At 49.7% G+C, this 24,165-nt stretch overlaps 1 protein-coding gene across 2 annotated transcripts in view; it reads right to left on the bottom strand.

Annotated features, from left to right (window-relative positions):
* Positions 1 to 24,165, bottom strand: part of NIPA1 (NIPA magnesium transporter 1) — a 50,360-nt gene that overhangs the window by 21,236 nt on the left and 4,959 nt on the right. The window contains exon 1 of one of the 2 annotated variants that reach the window (XM_039480073.2): positions 14,698 to 14,889. The exons of the other annotated variant lie outside the window; for it this stretch is intronic. Within the exon in view, the coding sequence (XP_039336007.1) occupies positions 14,698 to 14,860 (163 nt within the window). The 5' untranslated portion in view covers positions 14,861 to 14,889. Of the gene's footprint in view, positions 1 to 14,697; positions 14,890 to 24,165 lie in introns of those variants that run through there. 2 annotated transcript variants of the gene reach the window in all.

Here is a 24,165-nt window from a genome sequence, read left to right as displayed (position 1 = left end):
ATGCATTCAACATTTGAAGCTCTTTTGCACCTTGGTTATTAGATAGGCAGAATTTATTTTTCCTAAGAAATAGTTCGGCAATTATGAAAAAAATAGTTTTATGACATATACTAATTTGAAGATTTACTATAAAACTATATAATTGAGACAGTATGGTACTAGCGTAACGACAGAAATACACAAGGAAACAGAGTTCAGAAATCGGTCCCTACCCACACAGTCAGATCACAGACTCAAGGACAAGTATAACTCATGGGGAGTCTCCTCAACAAACGGCACTGGACCAACTGGATGTTGCAGAGGAAACACCGAAGTGTAATTCATGCCTCACGCCACCTTGTAACTCAACGTGACTTACAGACCTAAAGGTAAACGCTAAAGCTGCAAAGCTCCAAGAAAAACAGGCCGGAGGGTCCCACTGTCACCTCAGGGGAGACAAAGATTTCTCAGGCAGAAACCAAAAGCACAGACCACACAGGAAAAAAACAGAAAAATTAGACTCCAACAAAACCAAACACGCCTGCTCTTCAGAAGGCACTTTTACGAAAATGGAAAGGCAAGCCACAGAGAACATATTTGCAATCGGTATTATCTGACAAAAACTTGTATCCAGATTATAGACATATATATAACATACATCCAGGTGTGTATATATACACACAATATGCTACTGTATGCTAATAAAGATTGTCTTTTTTAATTTTAAAAGTTTAATTTCTGGGTTAGCCCACACAATGTTGACCCTAACAGAACTAACTACTGTAATGAAGTTTCTTGCAGTTTCTATGGGAAAAGTCATTCCCTGTTTCAAGTGGAAAATAAGACTACAGCACATATTAACACATGCTTCTTCCTCTCCCTCTTCCCTCAGGGAAGCTCAGGGCAGTATCTGTATTCTACTTCTTAGTTCCATCTATCAAGTATTTACTGGGAAGCATCAGTGTACACAGAAGTGAATAAAAAGACGTAAAAAGTCACAAGACGCGGTGTCTGCCCCTACAGAGCACCCTCTTCCTCTCTGCCTTAACTAGAGGCACTTTCTCTCCTCCTTCCCCACCACAGGGACCCAGGCTGCCACCACGCACCCTGAGGGCTAAGAAGCCAAGCTGGCAGGCTCCTTGACAGATGGCGAGGAGACGTCAGGTATATTACAAGTGTACTAGTGTGCGCTGCTGACATGAACAGAAGCATACAGGACGACCAGTTCTCAGTCAAGTGTCCTGGGAAGGAACTGGTCACGTTCATACCCTGCAAAAGTGGAACGGTAAGGCTGGGCGCGGTGGCTCAAGCCTGTAATCCCAGCACTTTGGGAGGCCGAGGCGGGTGGATCACGAGGTCGAGAGATCGAGACCATCCTGGTCAACATAGTGAAACCCCGTCTCTACTAAAAATACAAAAAACTAGCTGGGTGTGGTGGCACGTGTCTGTAATCCCAGCTACTCAGGAGGCTGAGGCAGGAGAATTGCCTGAACCCAGGAGGCGGAGGTTGCGGTGAGCCGAGATCGCGCCATTGCACTCTAGCCTGGGTAACAAGAGCGAAAACTCTGTCTCAAAAAAAAAAAAAAAAAAAAAAAGTGGAATGGTAACATTCATGCAGCCCAGACTATGGCGCTCTCACACAGGAATGTCCCCCAAAAATGACTATGTTTTCAAAGAACATTTAACAGGGGTACAAGCTCACGACAAACCCAGCACAAGCACAGGACATAAGCTGGCACACATGGGTTGGGGTCAGTGCATGCCGCCTCTTTTTTTTTTTGAGTCAGAGTTTCACCCTTGTTGCCCAGGCTGGAGTGCAGTGGCACAATCTCAGCTGAGTGCAATCTCTACCTCCCAGGTCCAAGTGATTCTCCTGTCTCAGCCTCCTGAGTAGCTGGGATTACAGGCATGTGCCATCACGCCCAGCTGATTTAGTATTTTTAATAGAAGTGGGGTCTCGAACTTCTGACCTCAGGTGATCCACCCACCTCAGCCTCCCAAAGTACTGGAATTACAGGCATGAGCCACCAAGACTGGCCCACTGTTTTTTAAATTAGATGATTAAGAGCTGCATTGCCCAACATGTAGGTCTTAACTGCATCCTGGTTCTAAAAGATGAACTGGGCAAAACTTGTAAGATAATCACAGAAATTTAAACACTAACCAGACATATGAGAACATTAAAAAAATTATTCTTGGGCCGGGCGCGGTGGCTCACGCCTGTAATCCCAGCACTTTGGGAGGCCGAGGTGGGTGGATCACGACGTCAAGAGATCGAGACCATCCTGGTCAACATGGTGAAACCCCGTCCCTACTAAAAATACAAAAAATTAGCTGGGCATGGTGGCATGTGCCTGTAATCCCAGCTACTCAGGAGGCTGAGGCAGGAGAACTGCCTGAACCCAGGAGGCGGAGGTTGTGGTGAGCCGAGATGGCGCCATTGCACTCCAGCCTGGGTAACAAGAGCAAAACTCCGTCTCAAAAAAAAAAAAAAAAACCTTAATTTTTAGGTCCAATAAAGGTATTATGATTATATTTAACAAAGAAATACTCACTGGAATATGCAGATGAAATGGTAATTTGCTTGGCATCTATTTAAAAAAAAAAAATTCCTACAGGCGTGTGGGTGGGGAGGGGATGGGTACAGATAAAGCAAAACTGGCCAGGAATGATGATTTGCTGTTGTGGTCGTTGTCGAACAGATTCAGGGGGACCATGTGCGACTTTGTTCTTTGGGGATGTTGTACAATGCTGGGGTCTGGGCTTCTAGTGAACTCTTCCCCCAAACAGGGCTCATAGTTCCCAACAGGTGATTCTTCAGCCCTCTCCCCATTCTTCTACCCTACCCCTCTAGCGGTCCCCAGTGTCTATTACATTCATCTTTTTTTTTGTTTGTTTAATCTGAGACAGGGTCTCACTCTGTCTCCCAGGCTGGAGTACAGTGGCACCAACTGGGCTCACTGCAGCCTCGGTCTCTGGGGTTCAAGCCATCCTCCTATCTCAGCCTCCCTGGCAGCTGAGATTACAGGTGCACGAACACACTCAGCTAATTTTTGTATTTTTTCTAGAGACAAGGTTTCGCCACATTGCCCAGGCTGATCCTGAACTCCTGGGCTCAAGTGATCCGCCGGCCTTGGCCTCCCAAATTACTGGGATTACAAACTATCATATTCATCTTATGTTGATGTGTACCTACTGTTTAGCACCCACTCACAAGTAAGAACACGTGGTATTTGATATTTTTGTGAATTAGAATAATGGCTTCCAGCTCCACCCATGTTGCTGCGAAGGACATGATCTTGCTCTTTTAATGGCTGCATAGTATTCCACTGTGTATATGCATCACATTTTTTCTTTATCTGGTCAACTGTTCATGGACACTTAGGTTAATTCCATGACTTTGCCATTGTGAATAGTGCCACATAAACATATAAGCGCATGTGTCTTTTTCATAAAACTATTTATTTTCCGTTAGGTAGACACCCAGTACTGGGATTGCTGGGTCAAATGGTACATCTATTTTTAGTTCTTTGAAAATTCTTCCCACAGTTTTCCACAGGGATCGAACTATTTACATTCCCACGAGAGTGTACATGTGAGGAACGCTCATTGTTGAGGCAGAGTGATATGTATATGGGATTAATTAACTATTTCCTCTACTTTGTACGTATTTGAAATTTTCCACAATAAAAAGTTCTTTAAAAAAACAAGATTTTTAGGCCGAGCGCAGTGGCTCACGCCTGTAATCCCAGCACTCTGGGAGGTCGAGGCGGGCAGATCACGAGGTCAAGAGATCGAGACCATCCTGGTCAACATGGTGAAACCCCGTCTCTACTAAAAATACAAAACATCAGGTGAGCATGATGGCGCGTGTCCATAGTCCCAGCTACTTAGGAGGCTGAGGCAGGAAAAGTGCCTGAACCCAGGAGGCGGAGGTTGCGGTGAGCCAAGATCATGCCATTGCACTCCACCCTGGGTGACAAGAGTGAAACTCCGTCTCAAAAAAAAAAAAAAAAAAAAGATTTTTAGGTCGGCCACGGTGGCTCACGCCTATAATCCCTGCACTTTGAGAGGACAAGCAGGTGGATCATGAGGTCAGGAGCTTGACACCACCCTGGCCAACATGGTGAAACCCCCAAAACTACAAAAAATCACCCAGGCATGGTGGCATGTGCCTGTATTACTAGCTACTCAGGAGACCGAGGCACAAGAATCACTTGAACCCAGGAGGCAGAGGTTGCAGTTTTGAGATTGCACCACTGCACTCCTGCCTGGGTGACAGAGTGAGATTCCATCTCAAAAGAAAGCAATATACCTGAATTGTAATAGCAGCCATCTCCAAGGTAGAGAGATGAACAATTTCCACTTTCCCAGCCACTGTTTTCTGTACTTTCCAGATTTTAAACCATGACTATTCTATAATCAGGAAAAAAACGCTTTTTAAAAACATGACTAAGCCCAGGTCTGGGAACTCAAGATACACTCTGCTGAATACTTACAACGCAGTAAAGAGCCCCGGCTGGGCACAAGTCAGGCAGCCTTGTCCCTGCCTGGGTCGGGGACACAGTCTCTCACAGAGGCCCTGGCAGCATCTGAAAGGGACTAGTTTACATTCCTAGGCTCCCAGCCAAGAACTATGAGAGTGCGAGACTGAACACTGCCTTTGTGAAAAGTGATCTTTTCTAGTCCCTCATGGTAAACAAAAAAAGGAATTGGCTATTCATTAAGGGCTTCATTAAAGAAGTGAAAACAGGCCAGGCACAGTGGCTCACGCCTGTAATCCCAGCACTTTGGGAGGCCGAGGCAGGTGGATCATGAGGTCAGGAGTTCAAGACCAGACTGGCCAACATGGTGAAACCCCGTCTCTACTGAAAAATACAAAAATTAGCTGGGCATGGTGGCTCGTGCCTGTAATCCCACCTACTTGGGGGGCTGAGGTAGGAGAACTGCTTGAACCGGCACCCGGGAGGCAGAGGTTGCAGTGAGCCGAGACCTCGCTACTGTACTCCAATCTGGGCTACAGAGCAAGACTCCATTTCAAAAAAAAAAGGTGAAAATAGCTGGGTGCAGTGGCTCACACCTGGAATCCTATCAGGTTGGGAGGCTGCGATGGGAGAGTCACTTGAGGAGCTGGAGACCAGCCTGATCAGTATAGTGAGACCTCATCTCTGAAAAAATTAGAAATAAAAAAAAGAAGGAACTGAAACTATAAATTATATTTATACTCTATCTATAAATATTTTTGAGGGCAAAATATACTGTCCAATGGCAGTTCAATAAGACCAAGGATTATTTGTTTCATGTAGAAGTTTACGTTGGTGATGTCTCCCTGCTTCTACCATATGAAAATGAGAATGAATTTCTGCTTGCCCAGCATCAGAGTACCAGCTTTTGCTAAATGAACAGTTAAGTCCCTCCTGGTAGAAAAGCCTTATCTGGGGCCATGCATGATGGCTCATACATGTAATCCCAGCACTTTGGGAGGCTGAGGTGGAGGATCACTTGAGCCCAGGAGTTCAAGACCAGCCTGGGCAACACAGCAAAATCTCATCTAAAAAAATTAAAATCAGCTGGATGTGTTGGTGGTGCTACTCAGGAGGCTGGGGTGCGAGGATCCCTTGAGCCCTGGAGGTCAAAGCTGCAGTGAGCCAAGATCGTGCCACTGCACTCCAGCCTGGGTGACAGAGCAAGAACCTGTCTAAAAAAACCACCTTATCTGTAGGTGGATTTATCTATCTTTCCCCTCACTGCCCCACAGGAGGCAGGGTGAGAGAACAGCATAAAAATCAGCCTCAGCTGTGTTCCCATCCCAGCACCGCCTGTGCTGTGACCAGGCGTATGTTAGGAACTCTGCAAATCTGAGCCTCCCCTTCTGCATCTTGCCCCGGGATTCACATCCTCGTGCATCCCCTCCCACACTGCACTTGAGACGTGGCAGGAGGAGCATCACAAGGATCCGCCAAGCTTCCACCCAGTCCTTAGGAAGCTGTGCCCACCATGGAAGGGGTCTGGCTTCCCAGAGACCACATAGTGGAAGGAGGCCCAAGGGAGTCCCATGTGAAGAAGCCGCAGGGACGGAGGGAGGGAGGGCAGAGAGAGCAACGCTCAGCAAGCCCTCGGCTGTGCAGCCACCCCAGACTGAAGATGCCATCTGTGTGGCTGGCCAGTCCCATCCAGCATTGAGCTGACTCCAGCCCCGGTCACCACCTGCCTGCAGCTGCTGCAGAGTCGCCCCGTGAGCCCAGTCCACGGCAGAACCAAGACAGAACAGCAGTCTGGGACACCATGGGGCTCAGTGCCCAGCAGCCCTCCTTTATCTCCTCTTCTGCTGAAAACCGAGTGAAGGAAAACAAGCACAGGATGCGAGCCATTCAAAGGCCCCGGACTCTCACACCCTTCTCACCACACCCAGGGCAATGATTCCCTCTCAGGGTCAGATAAAGATCAGAGCTGGCGGTAACCCTAGATTCTGCCGCTTAGTAAAAGGTAAAAGTGAGGTCAGCTCTGAGGCATTTGAAGACAGCTTCAAAAACCTTTCCTAAAACAAAAGGCTCAGGTGTGCCCTCCTCACTCTGTGGTTGCCAACGGCCAGATAGATGCCTCTGCTCCATGTCCAGCCCATTCCTCCAGTGGACACGTGACAGCCTTGGAAGAGGTGGGATGGGGAATGCAAACGAGTAAACAGGCCATCATCCCTCAGGGCCAGGGGACAGGAGGGGCTGGGGGCTGAGGACATGCACAAGCAGACACAGGGAGTGGCAATGACCCCATGTCCCCATGTCAGGGTCTGGGGCGTCCCCAGAAGCACCTGGAGCTAACTGCTTGCTCTGTCTCCATCTGGGGGTGGGAGTGTTCCTGGTGTGAGGAGGTAGGAATGACAGGAAAGGCAATGAGGAAGAATACGTCCACCCCAGAGCCAGGGAGCCCCTGCCCTTCAGAAACTGCATGTGTGGAAGGCTTGGGGACTCAAAACGGGATGCCTGGATCTCAGTTTCCACACTGATGAGACAACTCCCTTTCCCTCCGCATTTCCACAAACTGGCTGCACTGAAGGCAGCACTCCTCTCAGGGAGGAGACTACAAAATCTGAAAAGGATTTTTTCTTTAGGTAAAATATACATAACATCAGCTTCATCATCTTAACCATTTTTAAGTGTTTAGCTCAGTCCTATGATGTGCACCAACAGCGCCCTGCAGCCATCCACCCATCTGCACACCTCCCCACCTCCCACACTGAGCTCCGCACCCATCAACACCGTCTCCCATTCCCCTCCCCCAGCCCTGGGAACCACAACACGACTTCCTGTCTCTAGGAATGTCACTGCTGTGGGTGCCTCACACAAGCGGAGTCACAGAGGCTTTGTCATTTGTGACTGGCTTGTTTCACTCAGCACAAAGTCCTCCGTGTTGCAGCGCATATGAGAACTGCCTTCCTCTGGAAGGCTGCATGCATTTTATACAGAGAGCACACTCTGCAAGCCATCCTTCAGTTGATGACACCCGGGTTGTTTCCAATACACGTATTGATCGACTTACGACCTATGCGACCTACGACCATTCGACTTTACGACCATAATGGCTAGCCACGACTGCTCCGTGTCTGGCAGCGCAAACGTTGCCCGGCTGGGCGTAGGACAGTGTGGACCAGCTTCTGGCAGCACTACCATCTCTGCGTGCACCATTTCAACTGTACATATAGCCTACTCAACTTACGACCAAATCGTGTTACGACCGTTCCGCGGCCCCGACTGTGGTTGTAAGTCGAGCAGTAGCTGTATTTGGCTGTAGCAGATAATGCTGAGAGTCAATGCAATCCCTGTCAAAATAACAGCGACAGCTAAGTGCAGTGGCTCACGCCTGTAATCCTAGCACTTTGAAAGGCCAAGGCCAGTGGATCACCAGAAGTCAGGAGTTAAGAGACCAGCCTGGCCAACATGGTGAATCCCCATCTCTACTAAAAATATAAAAATTAGCGAGGGCTGGTGGCGGGTGTCTGTAATCCCAGCTACTTGAGAGGCTGAGGCAGGAGAACTGCTTGAACCGGGAAGACAGAGGTTGCAGTGAGCCAAAATCACGCCACTGCACTCCAGCCTGGGCAACAGAGCAAGACTCTCTCTCAAAAAAAACAGATAAATAAACAATGGCAACATTTTTCAGGGAAATAGAAAAAAAGCAAAAATGCATTGAAGCTGAAAAAGAGCCCAAATAGCCAAGGCAATCCTGAGCAAAAGAACGAAGCTGAAGATATCCCACTACCTGACTTCAAAACAAATTACAGGCTTGAGCAACCAAAACAGCTTGGCATTTGTCTGAAAAGACACACAGACCAATCAGACCGAATAGAGAACTCAGAAACAGATCCACATATTTACCCCCATTGATCTTCAACAAGGACATCAAGAACATACCCTGGGGAAAGGACACACTCTTCAATAAATGCAGCTAGGAAACCTTTTTTCTTTTAAGATGGAGTTTTGCTCTTTTTGCCCAGGCTGGAGGGATCTCTGCCTCCAGGTGCAAGTGATTCTCCTGCCTCAGCCTCCCAAGTAGCTGGGATTACAGGAACACGCCACCACACCCAGCTAATTTTGTATTTGCAGTAGAGACAGGTTTCTCCATGTTGGTCAGTCCGTTCTCGAACTCACAACCTCAGGTGATCCACCCGCCTTGGCCTACCAAAGTGCTAGGATTACACGCCTGAGCCACCATACCTGGCCTCGGAAAACTTAATAACCATGTGCAGAAGAGTAAAACTGGACCCCTATCTGTCATCATACGCAAAAGTCAACTCAAGACAGACTAAAAATTTAACCATAAGTTGGGAGGCTGTAACAGGTGGATCACTTGATGTTAGGAGTTCAAGACTAGCCTGGACAACATGATGAAACTCTATATCTACTAAAAATACGAAAATTAGCCAGGTGTGGTGGCAGATGCCTGTGGTCCCAGCTACTGGGGAGGCTGAGGCAGAATAATCCCTTGAAACTGGGAGGCGGAGGTTGCAGTGAGCCAAGTTCACACCACTGCACTCCAGTCTGGGAGATGGAGTGAGACTTCCTCTCAAAAGAAAGGAAAGAAGCCAGGCGCAGTGGCTCACACGTGTAATCCCAGCACTTTGGGAGACCGAGGCGGGTGGATCATGAGGCCAAGAGATCGAGACCATCCTGGCCAACATGGTGAAACCCCGACTCTACTAAAAATACAAAAATTAGCTGGGCATGGTGGTGCGCGCCTGTAATCCCAGGTACTTGGGAGGCTGAGGCAGGAGAATTGCTTGAACCCGGGAGGCAGAGGTTGCAGTGAGCCGAGATCGCGCCACTGCACTCCAGCCTGGCACTTGGTGACTGAGCGAGACTCTGTCTCAAAAAAAAAATAAGAAAGAAAAGAAAGAAAAACTCTAATGTTTGATAACAGGGCAGAATGACTATACTGAGGAACAATACTATATACCCCCCCACCCCGTTTTTTTTTGATACAGAGTCTCACTCCGTAGCCCAGGCTGAAGTGGAATGCAGTGGTGCGATCTCAGCTCACTCCCAGGTTCAGGCAATTCTCGTGCCTCAGCCTCCTAAGTGGCTGGAACTGCAGGCATGCACCACCATGCCCGGCTAATTTTCATATTTTTGTAGAGACAGAGTTTCACCAAGTCAGCCGGGCTGGTCTTGAAATCCTGACCTCAGGTAGCTGCCCACCTCAGCCTCCCAAAGTGCTGGGATTACAGGCGTGAGCCACGGCGCCCAGCATTTCTTTCTTTCTTTCTTTTTTTTTTGAGATGGAGTTTCGCTCTTGTTGCCCAGGCTGGAGTGCAATGGCGCGATCTCGGCTCACCGCAACCTCCGCCTCCTGGGCTCAGGCAATTCTCCTGCCTCAGCCTCCTGAGTAGCTGGGATTACAGGCACACGCCACCACGCCCAGCTAATTTTTTGTATTTTTAGTAGAGACAGGGTTTCACCATGTTGACCAGGATGGTCTCGATCTCTCGACCTCGTGATCCACCCGCCTCGGCCTCCCAAAGTGCTGGGATTACAGGCGTGAGCCACCGCGCCCGGCCAATTTCTGTATTTTCACTATGTTGGCCAGGCTGGTCTCAACTCCTGACCTCAGGTGATCCTCCCACCTTGGCCTCAAAGTGCTGGGATTACAGGTGTGAGCCACCGTGCCTGGCCACACCCAGTTCTTAAAGCGTTTAGCAAATTCTAAAACACACAACTTTCCTCAGACTGTCACCTGGAAGCCTGTCACAGGGCAGCCTTTCAAACCCTTCAATGGCAGCCGTCTTGTGCAGCCTGACTTTGGACCCATCCTCACCCACCCAGGCACACCTAGCCTCTGTGGCACCTCCTGGGTGAAGGCACTGCTATTCTAAAGTTGCCATGGGCTTTCCACAAATGTCTTCACACCTGTGTTTCTCTTCCATAAGCCCTGCTTCAGTGAGTCTCTGACATCGAACACGACCCACCTGCCTCCCTGCCCACTTCCCACAGCATGTCATCCAAAGGCATGGCAAAGAGCCAGGTGGTCCCACCCGAGCCTGTGCTTACAGCATGCTCCCTGGCCTACTGGGAGATGTACTGTGATTCTCTGGGAAGTTCCTCTAAAAATGAAAGAGGAAGCCGTGCCTCAAACCCCTCAGTAGAAGGACCGTGACCAAAACTTGGCTCCCGTGAAGATGAGACTCTCTCGAATCTCACATCTAGAAATGCTGCCACCTGGAAATTCATGTAAAGTTTGAACTTTCATTGTTTAGCTCCCACTTACAAGTGAGAACATGTGGTTTTTGACTTTCAGACATACAGAGTGGAATTAACACACTGGAAACGCCAAATGAACAGGAATGGAAGTAAGTAAAGGACACTTGGAAGAGGGCCGAGCAGGCAACTTGAGCGATCAAGTGCCTTCATTAATTTCCTACTTCCCCAGTGACCACTCGGTGCCACGGATTCAGGCTAGCTGGCTTAGCCTGAGGGGACGGGTGGGAGGGATGAAATGTTACCTTCAGGTGACGTGACACTAAAGGCCCAGACTTCACCACTGTGCGGTATATCCACATAACATAACTGCATTTGTACCCTTAAATCCACCAAAAAATTTTTTTTTAATTTTAAAGCTGCCGGGCGCGGTGGCTCAAGCCTATAATCCCAGCACTTTGGGAGGCTGAGGCGGGTGGATCACGAGGTCGAGAGATCGAAACCATCCTGGTCAATGTGGTGAAACCCCGTCTCTACTAAAAATACAAAAAATTAGCTGGGCATGGTGGCGCGTGCCTGTAATCCCAGCTACTCAGGAGGCTGAGGCAGGAGAATTGCTTGAACCCAGGAGGCGGAGGTTGCGGTGAGCGGAGATCGCGCCATTGCACTCCAGCCTGGGTAACAAGAGCGAAACTCTGTCCCAAAAAAAAAAAAAAATTTTTAAAGCTTAAAATTTCAGTAAGACACAACTTTCTCCAGCATCAGAAACCATCAAGCTAGGTCTCCCTTAAAGCAAGAACTTCACTCTCTGGTTCTTGTGTATGGTCTCCCCTGTCCTCTCTCATCCTCTGTTTCTGTCACTTCATACTGGTCAATTCTGCTGCTTGTAACAGATGTAGAAAAGGATTTTATGGCGAGCAGATTTTAAAACTGCTGTATTCTCAACACCTATGCAATGCCTGGTGCATTTTAAGAGCTTCATTAGTATCTGTTCAGCAATTCAAAGCAGACGTTGAAAGAAGACTACGTCTATCTTCTACCACCGTGAGTAACCCAGCTGGCCTGAATCCACGGCACCGGGTGGCTGCTGGGGAAGCATGTAATTAATGAAGGCACTTTGTTGCTCAAGTTGCCTGCTTAGCCCTCTTCCAAGTGTACTTTACTTTCTTTCATTCCTGTTCTAAAGCTTTTTAATAACCTTGTGGCTGCGTGTGGTGGCTCACGCCTATAATCCCACTTTGGGAGGCCAAGGCGGGCGGATCACCTGAGGTCAGCAGTTCAAGACCAGCCTGGCCAACATAGTGAAACCCCATCTCTACTAAAATACAAAAATTAGCTGGACATGGTAGTGTGTGCCTGTAATCCCAACTACTTGGGAGGCTGAGGCAGGAGAACTGCTTGAGCCTGGAAGGAGGAAGCTGCAGTGAGCCAAGATTGTGCCACTGCACTCCTGGGCGACAGAGCTAGACTCTGTCTCCAAAAAAAAAAAAAAAAAAAAAAAAAAAAAAAAATTCATTCCTGCTCTAAAATTTGCCTAAGTTCCACTTTATGCCCCTCAGTCAAATTCTTTCTTCTGAGGAAGTGAAAATTGAGGTTGCTGCAGTCCCTGTGGATTTGCCACCTACCGGGAGAATCACCAATACTTTGGTGCCTCGAGGGAATGGAGCCTGTTCCCTGGTGTCAGACACCTCCATATCCCGCCCTCCTTAGCAGGAGGCATTCAACTACCCCGTACATGTTGTCTTCTCCTTTTCTCTCCTATTTACTAACCAAATCCCAGAACAATGCCTCTCAGCCATAAGTGACTGTGCCCCACTGGCTGCTCTCTTAGCTCACCCTGACGGATGGCTCACAGGGATGGGAAGGACCTCAGGTCCGCACCAGGTAGAACTGAGGCCCTAATGACCTCCTGGACAGGAGGCTCTCGAGAGTGGTAAGCATAAAGCCTAACACCATGCAACATCTGGAGTTTAAAAATAGTAATAATAAAGGTCGGCTGTGGTGGCTCATGCCTGTAATCCCAGCACTTTGGGAAGCCGAGGTAGGCTGATCACCTGAGGTCAGGGGTTCGAGACCAGCCTGGCCAACATGGTGAAACACATCTCTACCAAAAATACAAAAATTAGCTAAGCATGGTGGTGGACGCCTATAATCCCAGCTACTCGGGAGGCGGAGGCAGGAGAATGACTTGAACCTGGGAGGTGGAGGTTGCAGTGAGCTGAGATCGCGCCATTGCACTCCAGGCCTGGGTGATAGACTGAGACTCCGTGTCAAAAACAAAATTTTAGGCGGGGCGCGGTGGTTCAAGCCTGTAATCCCAGCACTTGTGGAGGCCGAGGCAGGTGGATCACGAGGTCAAGAGATCGAGACCATCCTGGTCAACATGGTGAAACCCCATCTCTACTAAAAAAAAAAATACAAAAAATTAGCTGGGCATGGTGGCACGTGCCTGTAATCCCAGCTACTCAGGAGGCTGAGGCAGGAGAATTACCTGAACCCAGGAAGCAGAGGTTGCCGTGAGCCAAGATCGTGCCATTGCACTCCAGCCTGAGTAACAAGAGCGAAACTCCGTCTCAAAAAAAGAAAAAATTCAATTAATAAATAAAAGCATAGTATGTAGCTATAAGAAACAGCATCTATCATGTTTGTTTAAAAGGCTGATCTGTTTATTTTCTTATTTACCAATTTCTTTGAACCATGTGAGCTGGGATGAAATACGCACGCAGTTTTACTCAATTTTTTAGAAAGCTAACTAAAGCCCATCTTCAGATTTCCTTGGTTTTCCCATAAAGTCTTACATTTGGTGTTCATGTGTCCTTGGGCTCCTTCTGGTGTGCCCGGCTTCCGGACTCCATGACCTTCAGAGAGGACCGGTCAGGTGCATCACAAGATGTGCTTCTACTCACTTGGGTTTGTGTCTTTTCCTCACGCGCATCCTACGGCCGCGGACTGGGCAAGTGACCGCCTTTCTCGGGCTGTCCTACCTGTAAGGCCGCGCGGGCGGACCATCTCACTCAGTCTTGAGGCCTGGCGCGCGGACAGGTGCTCCCTGAAGCGTGGCTGTGGGGGGTGTGTGTGTGTGTGTGCCTTAGGGACAGACACATCTACGTCCTTGGGAAATCATGCTTGGTTTTATTTAATTCCGTTAAATTAAAATTTGTGGGAAGACCTGCTTTCACCTCAAAGATGAATACCTTAAACTGTCCATGATTTTATATTTTCATTTGAGCCTGTCGGGTCGGGCCCTTTACCTCCTGTCCGCAGGCACGCCTGGCTTGCTCAGGCAAAGTTTCACCTGCGTTCCGGAATGTCAACTAGGAAATGAGTTTACTTTTTCTGACAACCCGTGACCCAGCGGCCACAGCCTTCCCAGGGAGCTCTTAAGAGCCTTCGTCTGAGAAGGCAGCCAAGAACCACAGACTCTGTCTCTCTGGAAGCGGACTAGTTCACAGCCGGCCACATCCTGCGTCGGCGAAAGCGGCGGTCCCGAACCTCCCAGCACAGACGCCCCGGCAGAGCTCGGCCCCCCAGGTGGTGCAGGGTCGGCCCGCGCGTTGTCCACACTGACGGTCGCTGGAGTCACCTGGTGCGGGTGTAACCGCAGCGGGCACCGTCCAGCACCCACGCGGGAACGCAGCGCCCTGAGGCCCGCCGGGTCCTCCTCCCTGCACCCGCGTGGCCGCAGCGGGCGCGGACACCCCAGGTCTCGCTCTCCCGAGCGCACCCCAGGAACTGGCCGCGCACCAGCACCCCAGGAACCCGTCCGCCGGAGACTGCCGGCCCCGGGGCCGGGCCGAGGGAAAAAGTCGGCGGGGAAACGCGCACTGCGCAGGCCGCTCCAGCCGCCGGGAACGGAGGAGAGCCGGACGCTCAGGACGCACCTGTGATGCCCGGGCCGCTCCGGAGGCCCCAGCGCCAGGACTCCCGGGGGGCACCCGCCCGCGCAGCCCGCGCCCCAGACCCGACCCGACCCGGCCGGCCCCAGCGCCCCCAGCGGCGCCCGCCTCCCCCACACGCCCGCCCGCCCTACCTCGCCGCTTGGCGCGCACGATGCCCTTCTTCTGCAGCACGAACGTGGACCCGTTCACCAAGCTCGACACCACGGCCACGCCCAGGCCGAGCGACACGGCGGCGGGGCTCGGGCTGCGCGCCCCCTCCCCGGCCGCCGCCGCCGCCGCAGCTGCAGTCCCCATTCCGCCCGCGCGCGCCCGCCCGGCCTCCGCGCCTGCGCCTGCGCGCCACGCCCCGCGGCTGAGGGGGACCGGGAGGCGCGCGGGGGAGGGGGACCGGGAGGCGCGCGCGGGGGAGGGGGACCGGGAGGCGCGCGCGGGGGAGGGAGACCGGGAGGTGCGCGCGGGGGAGGAGGACCGGGAGGCGCGCGCGGGGGAGGGGGACCGGGAGGCGCGCGCAGGTGAGGGGGACCGGGAGGCGCGCGGGGGAGGGGGACCGGGAGGCGCGCGCGGGGGAGGAGGACCGGGAGGCGGGCGGGGGAGGGGGACCGGGAGGCGCGCGCGGGGAAGGGGGACCGGGAGGCGCGCGCAGGTGAGGGGGACCGGGAGGCTCGTGGGGGAGGGGCGCGGGCGCCGGCCGGGGTCAGGGGAGGCGCTGGGCTCCCGGGGCCCCCATATTTCGCACATGGAAATGCCAGACGCCGGGGTAAGTTTCCAGCGCCGAGAAGCGCGCGACTTTCCAGTGGTGTCCCCAGGGCCGCGTCCCCCGCAGAGCCCGCAGCCAAGGCCACCCAGCCCCCCGGAGCGCGAAGGGGACCCCGCCACCGTCTTCTGAGCCCTGCCCGAAAGACTCCGCCACCTCCACGCCGGGCGCTGGGCTCCTGCTCGTACCGTCTAATTCCCTCATTTTAATAAACTACATCAAAATTACAGAAAGCTTGAAAAACAGGAAAAAAATGTTTTAAAGGGACTCAATTCCACAGTCCTCACCTAATTATGACGACTTTAGGTGTTTTCCCATATGTGTACATACTTTTACATGTTTCCAATTACAACATACGAAATTTCCTTTTTTACTCAATATTGTATCACCAACAGTTTCTGTATCGCTACGTAATTATGATTATTCTAATGACAGTATAATAATTTCTGTAACCAACCATTGCTGGGTAAGTTGCTACCAGGTTTTCTTTACTGTAAGTGATGCCACAGGCCTGGCTCGGTGGCTCACGCCTGTAATCCCAGCACTTTGGGAGGCCGAGGCGGGTGCGGGTGGATTACGAGGTCAAGAGATCGAGATCATCCTGGTCAACATGGTGAAACCCCGTCTCTACTAAAAATACAAAAATTAGCCGGGCGTGATGGTGCGTGCCTGTAATCCCAGCTACTCGGGAGGCTGAGGCAAAAGAATCGCTTGAACCCAAGAGGCAGAGGTTGCGGTGAGCCGAGATTGCGCCACTGCACTCCAGCCTGGCTACAGAACAAGACTCCTTCTCAAACAAACAAACAAACAAACAAACAAAAAACAACTAATATTGCCAGTATTTTTCCTTTTGAAACGGAGTCTTGCTGTATCATCCATGCTGGAGTGCAGTGGCGTGACCTTCACTCACTGCAGCCTCTACCTCACAGGTTCCTCACAGGTTTAAGCAATTCTCCTGCCTCAGCCTCCCAAGTAGCAGGGACTACAGGCGCACACTACTACAGCTGGCTAATTTTTTTGTATTTTCAATAGACATAGGGTTTTGCCATGTTGGCCAGGCTGCTCTTGAACTGCTGACCTCAGGTGATCCTCCCGCCTTGACCTCCCAAAGTGCTAGGATTATAGGAATGAGCCACTGTGCCCGGTCCCCTACTGCCTGTATTTTTACAAAATAATGACTTAGAGCTGGGCTCAGTGGCTCACGCCTGTAATCCTAGCACTTTGGGATGCTGAGGTGGGCGGATCACCTGAGGTCAGGAGTTTGAGACCAACCTGACCAGTACAGTGAAACCTTTTCTCTACTACTACTACTACTAATAATAATAATGACTTCAGGGCTGGGCGCGGTGGCTCAAGCCTGTAATCCCAGCACTTTGGGAGGCCGAGGCGGGTGGATCACGAGGTCGAGAGATCGAGACCAACCTGGTCAACATGGTGAAACCCCGTCTCTACTAAAAATACAAAAAATGAGCTGGGCATGGTGGTGCGTGCCTGTAATCCCAGCTACTCAGGAGGCTGAGGCAGGAGAATTGCCTGAACCCAGGAGGCGGAGGTTGCGGTGAGCCGAGTTCGCGCCATTGCACTCCAGCCTGGGTAACAAGAGCGAAACTCCGTCTCAAAAAATAATAATAATAATAATGACTTCAGCACTTTTGGCAAAAAGATGCATGCTCTTTTTTTTTTTTTTTTTTTTTTTTGTGACAGAATCTCACTCTGTTGCCCAGGTTGGAGTGCAGTGGCCTGATCTTGGCTCACTGCCACCTCTGTCTACCAGGTTCAAGCAATTCTTCTGCCTCAGCCTCCCAAGTAGCTGGGACTACAGGCATGTGGCACCACACCTGGCTAATTTTTATATTTTTAGTAGAGACAGGGTTTCGCTGTATTGGCCAGGCTGGTCTTGAACTCCTAGCTTTGTGATCCACATGCCTCGGCCTCCCAAAGTGCTGGGATTACAGGCATGAGCCACCACTCCTGGCCGCGTGCTCATTTTTCAAAATAAATGCAGTAAATACCGAAGAATAAAAACCAGCCCAAATTCCATGACCCCAAAGTAACTATTATGACCATTAAGAATTTTACTCCAGGGCCAGGCATGGTGGCTCACGCCTGTAATCCCAGCACTCTGGGAGGCCGAGGCGGGTGGATCACAAGGTCAAGAGATCGAGATCATCCTGGTCAACATTGTGAAAACCCCGTCCCTACTAAAAATACAAAAAATTAGCTGGGCATGGTGGTGCATGCCTGTAGTGCCAGCTACTCAGGAGGCTGAGGCAGGAGAATTGCCTGAACCCAGGAGGCGGAGGTTGCGGTGAGCCGAGATCGTGCCATTACACTCCAGCCTGGGTAACAAGAGTGAAACTCCGCCTAAAAAAAAAAAAAATTTTTACTCCAGGCCGGGCACGGTGGCTGATGCCTGTAATCCCAGCCCTTTGGGAGGCCGAGATGGATATCACCTGAGGTCAGGAGTGCTCTATATTTAAAAAACAAAATTTTACTCCGGACATTTTTCCATGGGAGTATGTAGGTTAAATGACAGACATATTTTATCTGATGGAGAAACACGTGGCATTTTAGTTAAAAACATAAAACTGTATTTTGCTTCAATTTAACAAGAAAAACTGAAATGAAACTAAAGTAACTACTGAATGATAAACATTATTTTGCCATGCGATATTGCTTCCTAAAAGATACACCTAAAATCGGCCGGGCGCGGTGGCTCAAGCTTGTAATCCCAGCACTTTGGAAGGCCAAGGCGGGTGGATCACAAGGTCGAGAGATCGAGACCATCCTGGTCAACATGGTGAAACCCCGTCTCTACTAAAAATACAAAAAATTAGCTGGGCATGGTGGCACGTGCCTGTATCCCAGCTACTCGGGAGGCTGAGGCAGGAGAATTGCCTGATCCCAGGAGGCGGAGGTTGCGGTGAGCCAAGATGGCGCCATTGCACTCCAGCCTGGGTAACAAGAGTGAAACTCCGTCTCAAAAAAAAAAAAAAAAAAAAGATATACCTAAAATCAAAGTTAGTAGGCTCCATACTGTGGCTCATGCCCCAGTAATTTGGGAGGCTGAAGCCAGTAGATCACTTGGGCCCAGGTGTTTGAGACCAGCCTGGGCAACATGGTGAAACCCAATCTCTGCAAAAGAATACCAAACTTAGCCAGGCCTGGTAACATGTGCGTATAGTCCCAGCTACTCAGGAGGCTGTGGGAGGATCATTTGATGCAGGAAGTTGAGGCTACAGTGAGCCCTGATCGAGCCACTGCATTCCAGCCTGGGCAACAGAAGTAAGACCCTGTCTCAAAAAAAAAAAAAAAAAAAAAAGAGAAGAGAAGAAACATTAAACTCAGAAACACAGAAACACTAAGATGGTGGGAGTTATGTTTAACTCTCTGTTTCGAATTTAGGCTATCAGTTGACTCCTTGCAAGGAGATATGAGGAAATCAGTCTGCTTTTCAGCTCCCTACGATTTTTTGTCTTTTTCTTTTTTTACTGTTTCAAAACACATAGCTTCTAGAGACTAATATGTACTCATAATTCTGTATTTGCTTTATCTTAAATAATTTTTCTTTTCCTAAGACAGAGTCTTGCTCTGTCACCCAGGCTGGAGTACAGTGGCGCAATCTTGGCTTGCTGCAAACTCTGCTTCCTGGGTTGAAGCAATTCTCCTGCCTCAGCCTCTTGAGTAGCTGGGATTACAGGCACGTGCCACCGCACCTGGCTAATTTATATATATATTTTTTTTGAGACGGAGTTTTGCTCTTGTTACCCAGCCTGGAGTGCAATGGCACGATCTCGGCTCACCGCAACCTCCGCCTCCTGGGTTCAGGCAATTCTCCTGCCTCAGCCTCCTGAGTAGCTGGGATTACAGGCACATGCCTCTATGCCCAGCTAATTTTTTGTATTTTTAGTAGAGATGGGGTTTCACCATGTTGACCAGGATGGTCTCGATCTCTTGACCTCGTGATCCACCCGCCTTGGCCTCCCAGAGTGCTCAGATTACAGGCTTGAGCCACTGCGCCCGGCCTTAATTTTTGTATTTTTACTAGAGATGTGGTTTTGTCATGTTGGCCAGCTGGTCTCAACCTCTGGACCTCAAGTGATCCACCTACCTTACCCTCCCAAAGTGTTGGGATTACAGGTGTGAGCCACCGCACCTGGCCTTTAGGTAAGTATTTAGATGGGTTCATTCTTCATGCCACCCATTTACCAAGTTTTCTCCATCTTTCAACTTACTGAAAAGTTTTCAGTGAGTAGTAATAGATAGGTAGCAAAGAACTATGGGTATTATAGTCTTTGAGTTCTTTTATGTAATAGATTGTTTGCCTGAACCCCGTATTAGACAAATTTAGTATTTTCAGGGTATACTTTTCTCTTTTCTTTTTCTTTTTGAGACGGAGTCCCGCTCTGTTGCCCAGGCGGGAGTGCAGTGGCATGATCTCGGTTCACTGCAGCCTTTGCCTCTTGGGTTAAAGCGATTCTTGTGCCTCAGCCTCCTGAGTACATGGCTACAGCCACATGCACCATACTCGGCTAATTTTTGTATTTTCAGTAGAGATGGGGTTTCACCATATTAGCCGGGCTGGTCTGAAACTCTTGACCTTGTATCTGCCCACCTGGGCCTTCCAAAGTGCTGGAATTACTGGTGTGAGCCATCGTATCTGGCCCATACTTTTTCTCTAAAATGTTGTAGGGGCCAGGTGCAGTGGCTCACGCCTGTAATCCCAGCAATTTGCACAGACAACGCGGGTGGATTGCCTGAATCGAGTAGTTTGCGACCAGCCTGGGCAACATGGTGAAAGCCCGTCTCTACTAAAAATACAAAAAATTAGCCAGGTGTGGTGGCGTGTGCCTGTAGTCCCAGCTACTTGGGAGGCTGAGGCAGGGGACTCACTTGAACCCAGGAGGCAGAGTTTGCAGTAAACAGAGATCACACCACTGCTCTCCAGCCTGGGCAACAGAGTGAGACTCCGCTTTAAAACAAAACAAACAAACAAAAAAAAACGGCTGGGCATGGTGACTCACGCCTATAATCCCAGCACTTTGGGAGGCCAGCAGTTCATGAGGTCAGGAGATTGAGACCAGCCTGGCCAACATGGTGAAACTCGTTTCTACTAAAATTACAAAAATTAGCCAGGTATGGTGGCGCACGCCTGTAGTCCCAGCTACTCAGGAGGCTGAGGCAGGAGAATCACTTGGACCTGGGAGGCAGAGATTACAGTGAGCTGAGATGGAGCCACTGCACGGCAGCCTGGCGACAAAGCAAGACTCCATCTAAAACAAACAAACAAAAAACAATGGCTGCCACCAGGAGCACAGGAGCGGCAGTCTCAGAATGTCTACTCACTCCATAGTTTCCAAATGAACTCACATAGGTGATGACACCACTTTACTGACATACAGAAGGGGCAGGCAAGATTAGCTTCCGTAGTGGGCATCAGTCTCCCTGGCCATTCGTCCAACCTTCAGCCAACGTAGGGTGGCATTCAGCTTGTACCCCTCCTGTGCTGCACAGAAAAGACCTTGTGTCCTCCCCAGCAGGAAAGATGGAATGGTGATGATGGCCACCTACCACATTGAGCACAGGCTTTAGAAGAACCACGAAGACAACACTGAGTCTGAAGCAGAGAAAGGTACCATCCCACAGGGAAATAAACGCAGCCCAAGTTGCAAGGGGTCTTTATTTTTCTCTTAGGAAGAAAATGTTACAGGCCCAAGGCCTATTCTAATACTGGCAAACAGGAGTCAAAAGACCACATACCGGCCGGGCGCGGTGGCTCAAGCCTGTAATCCCAGCACTTTGGGAGGCCAAGGCGGGTGGATCACGAGGTCGAGAGATCGAGACCATCCCGGTCAACATGGTGAAACCCCGTCTCTACGAAAAATACAAAAAATTAGCTGGGCATGGTGGCACGTGCCTGTAATCCCAGCTACTCAGGAGGCTGAGGCAGGAGAATTGCCTGAACCCAGGAGGCGGAGGTTGCGGTGAGCCGAGATTGTGCCATTGCACTCCAGCCTGGGTAACAAGAGTGAAACTTGGTCTCAAAAAAAAAAAAAAAAAAAAAAAAAGAAAAGACCACATACATGACTACCTTTCCCAGCAAGATTAAAAATGGAAAGATTGGCAGGAAGTTGATGGACTTGTGTAGTGGACCTGAAGTTATGTGAATTTCATGCTTTTCTCTCTTCTTTATCTGTATCTTCGATAACAACCATGATGGAAGTATTTATGGTTTGCTGTTGTGTTTTTAAGACAACAATAAATGGGGTGATTTTCAGAGGCTGCCCTCTGAAGCCAGTTGGATTTTTTTTTTTTGAGACGGAGTTTTGCTTGTTACCCAGGCTGGAGTGCAATAGCGCGATCTTGGCTCACCGCAATCTCCGCCTCCCGGGTTCAGGCAATTCTCCTGCCTCAGCCTCCTGAGTAGCTGGGATTACAGGCACGCGCCACCATGCCCAGCTAATTTTTTGTATTTTTAGTAGAGACGGGGCTTCACCATGTTGACCAGGATGGTCTCGATCTCTTGACCTTGTGATCCACCCGCCTCGGCCTCCCAAAGTGCTGGGATTACAGGCGTGAGCCACCGTGCCCGGCAGTCAGTTGGATTTTTAAAAACATTCTTTATTTCTGTGCTTCAGAGGAGTATAACCGCAAATGACAAAAACGGAAGAATCTGTTTATATTCATTTATCTTTTTTTTTTTTTTTTTTGACGAGACCTTTTGCTTCAGTCTTTTTTTTTTTTCCTGAGATGAAGTCTCACTTTTGTTCCCCAGGCTGGAATGCAACAGTGCGATCTCAGCTCACAGCGACCTCCGCCTCCCAGGTTGAAGTGATTCTCCTGTCTCAGCCTCCCGAATAGCTGAGATTACAGGTGCCTGCCAACACATCTGGCTAATTTTTGCATTTTTAGTAGAGATGCGGTTTCACCCTGTTGGCCAGGCTGGTCTTGACTTCCTGACCTCAAGTGATCTGCCCACCTCGACTTCCCAAAGTGCTGGGATTACAGGCATGAGCCACCATGCCAAGCCCATTTTTCTTTCTTTCTTTTTTTTTTTTTTGAGACAGAGTTTCGCTCTTGTTACCCAGGCTGGAGTGCAATGGCGCGATCTCGGCTCACCGCAACCTCTGCCTCCTGGGTTCAGGCAATTCTCCTGCCTCAGCTTCCTGAGTAGCTGGGATTACAGGCACGTGCCACCACGCCCAGCTAATTTTTTGTATTTTTAGTAGAGACGGGGTTTCACCATGTTGACCAGGATGGTCTCGATCTCTCAACCTCGTGATCCACCCGCCTCGGCCTCCCAAAGTGCTGGGATTACAAGCTTGAGCCACCGCACCCGGCCCCATTTTTCTTATTTTTTTTTTTTTTTTGAGACGGAGTTTTGCTCTTGTTACCCAGGCTGGAGTGCAATGGCGCGATCTCGGCTCACCGCAACCTCCGCCTCCTGGGTTCAGGCAATTCTCCTGCCTCAGCCTCCTGAGTAGCCCGGATTACAGGCAGGCGCCACCATGCCCAGCTCATTTTTTGTATTTTTAGTAGAGACGGGGTTTCACCATATTGACCAGGATGGTCTCGATCTCTCGACCTCGTGATCCACCCGCCTCGGCCTCCCAAAGTGCTGGGATTACAAGCTTGAGCCACTGCGCCCGGCCCCATTTTTCTTAATATAAAATATCTTCGCGGGGCATGGTGGCTCATGCTTATAATCCCAGCACTTTGGGAAGCCAAGGCAGGTGGATCACAAGGTAAGGAGATCGAGACCATCCTGGCCAACAGGGTGAAACCCCATCTCTACTAATATACAAAAAACTACCCGGGCGTCGTGGCATGCACCTGCAGGCAGTCCCAGCTACTCAGGAGATTGCGACAGGGGAATCACTTGAACCCAGGAGGTGGAAGTTGCAGTGAGCTGAGATCGTGCCACTGTATTCCCAGGACTTTGGGAGGCTGAGGCGAGTGGATCACAAGGTCAACAGTTCAAGACCAGCCTGGCCAAGATAGTGAAACCCTGTCTCTACTAAAAATACAAAAATTAGCTGGGTGTGGTGGCAGGTGCCTATAATCCCACCTACTCTGGAGGCTGAGGCAGAGAATTGCTTGAACCTGGGAGGCAGAGGTTGCAGTGAGCCCAGATTATGCCACTGCACTCCAGCCTGGGTGACAGAGTGAGATTTTGTTTCAAAAAAAAATAATAATAATAAAATAATAAAATAAAATGAAAAACAAAAATCTCAATTATACAAAAAAACAGATAATGGATAAAGATATCCATGTAGCCATTGCTCAAAATATCTAATCCCAGTATTTCGCCATCTTTGCTTCCATTGTTGTAGGGAAATAGGTAATAGTGAGGGTTCTCTTTTATTCTACCCTCTCCTGCCTGGTGCCTGGAGATTCAGTTTTTTATCCTTAAAGCTCAGTGACTCAAGATATGTCCCAGGATTGACCAATCTGCATCATTTTTCCTGGTACACAATATATTTTTTCTTTTGTAGGATTTTTTCCTTTATTTCTGGCCATTTTTGAATTACTTTGTCTTTGAATATCCCCAAACTACCACGACCACCTTCCTCTGTGTGTGTGTGTGTGTGTGTGTGTGTGTGTGTGTGTGTGTGTGTGTGGTTCCATCAGGAGAGGTTTCTATTTTTTATTTTTTATTTTTTTTGAGATGGAGTCTCTGTTGCCCAGGCTGGAGTGCAGTGGCACAATCTCAGCTCACTGCACCCTCTACCTCCCAGGTTCAAGTGATTCCCCGCCTCCTGAGGAGTTGGGACTACAGGCATGCACCACCATGCCCAGCTAATGTTTTGTATTTTTAGTAGAGATGGGGTTTCACCATGTTGGC

This window comes from Saimiri boliviensis, chromosome 5 (genome assembly GCF_048565385.1).
Source record: "Saimiri boliviensis isolate mSaiBol1 chromosome 5, mSaiBol1.pri, whole genome shotgun sequence".
Taxonomy (NCBI): Eukaryota; Metazoa; Chordata; class Mammalia; order Primates; family Cebidae; genus Saimiri; species Saimiri boliviensis.
The sequence above is the reverse complement of the archived record's forward strand: the minus strand, read 5'-3'. Positions and strand labels throughout refer to the sequence as shown.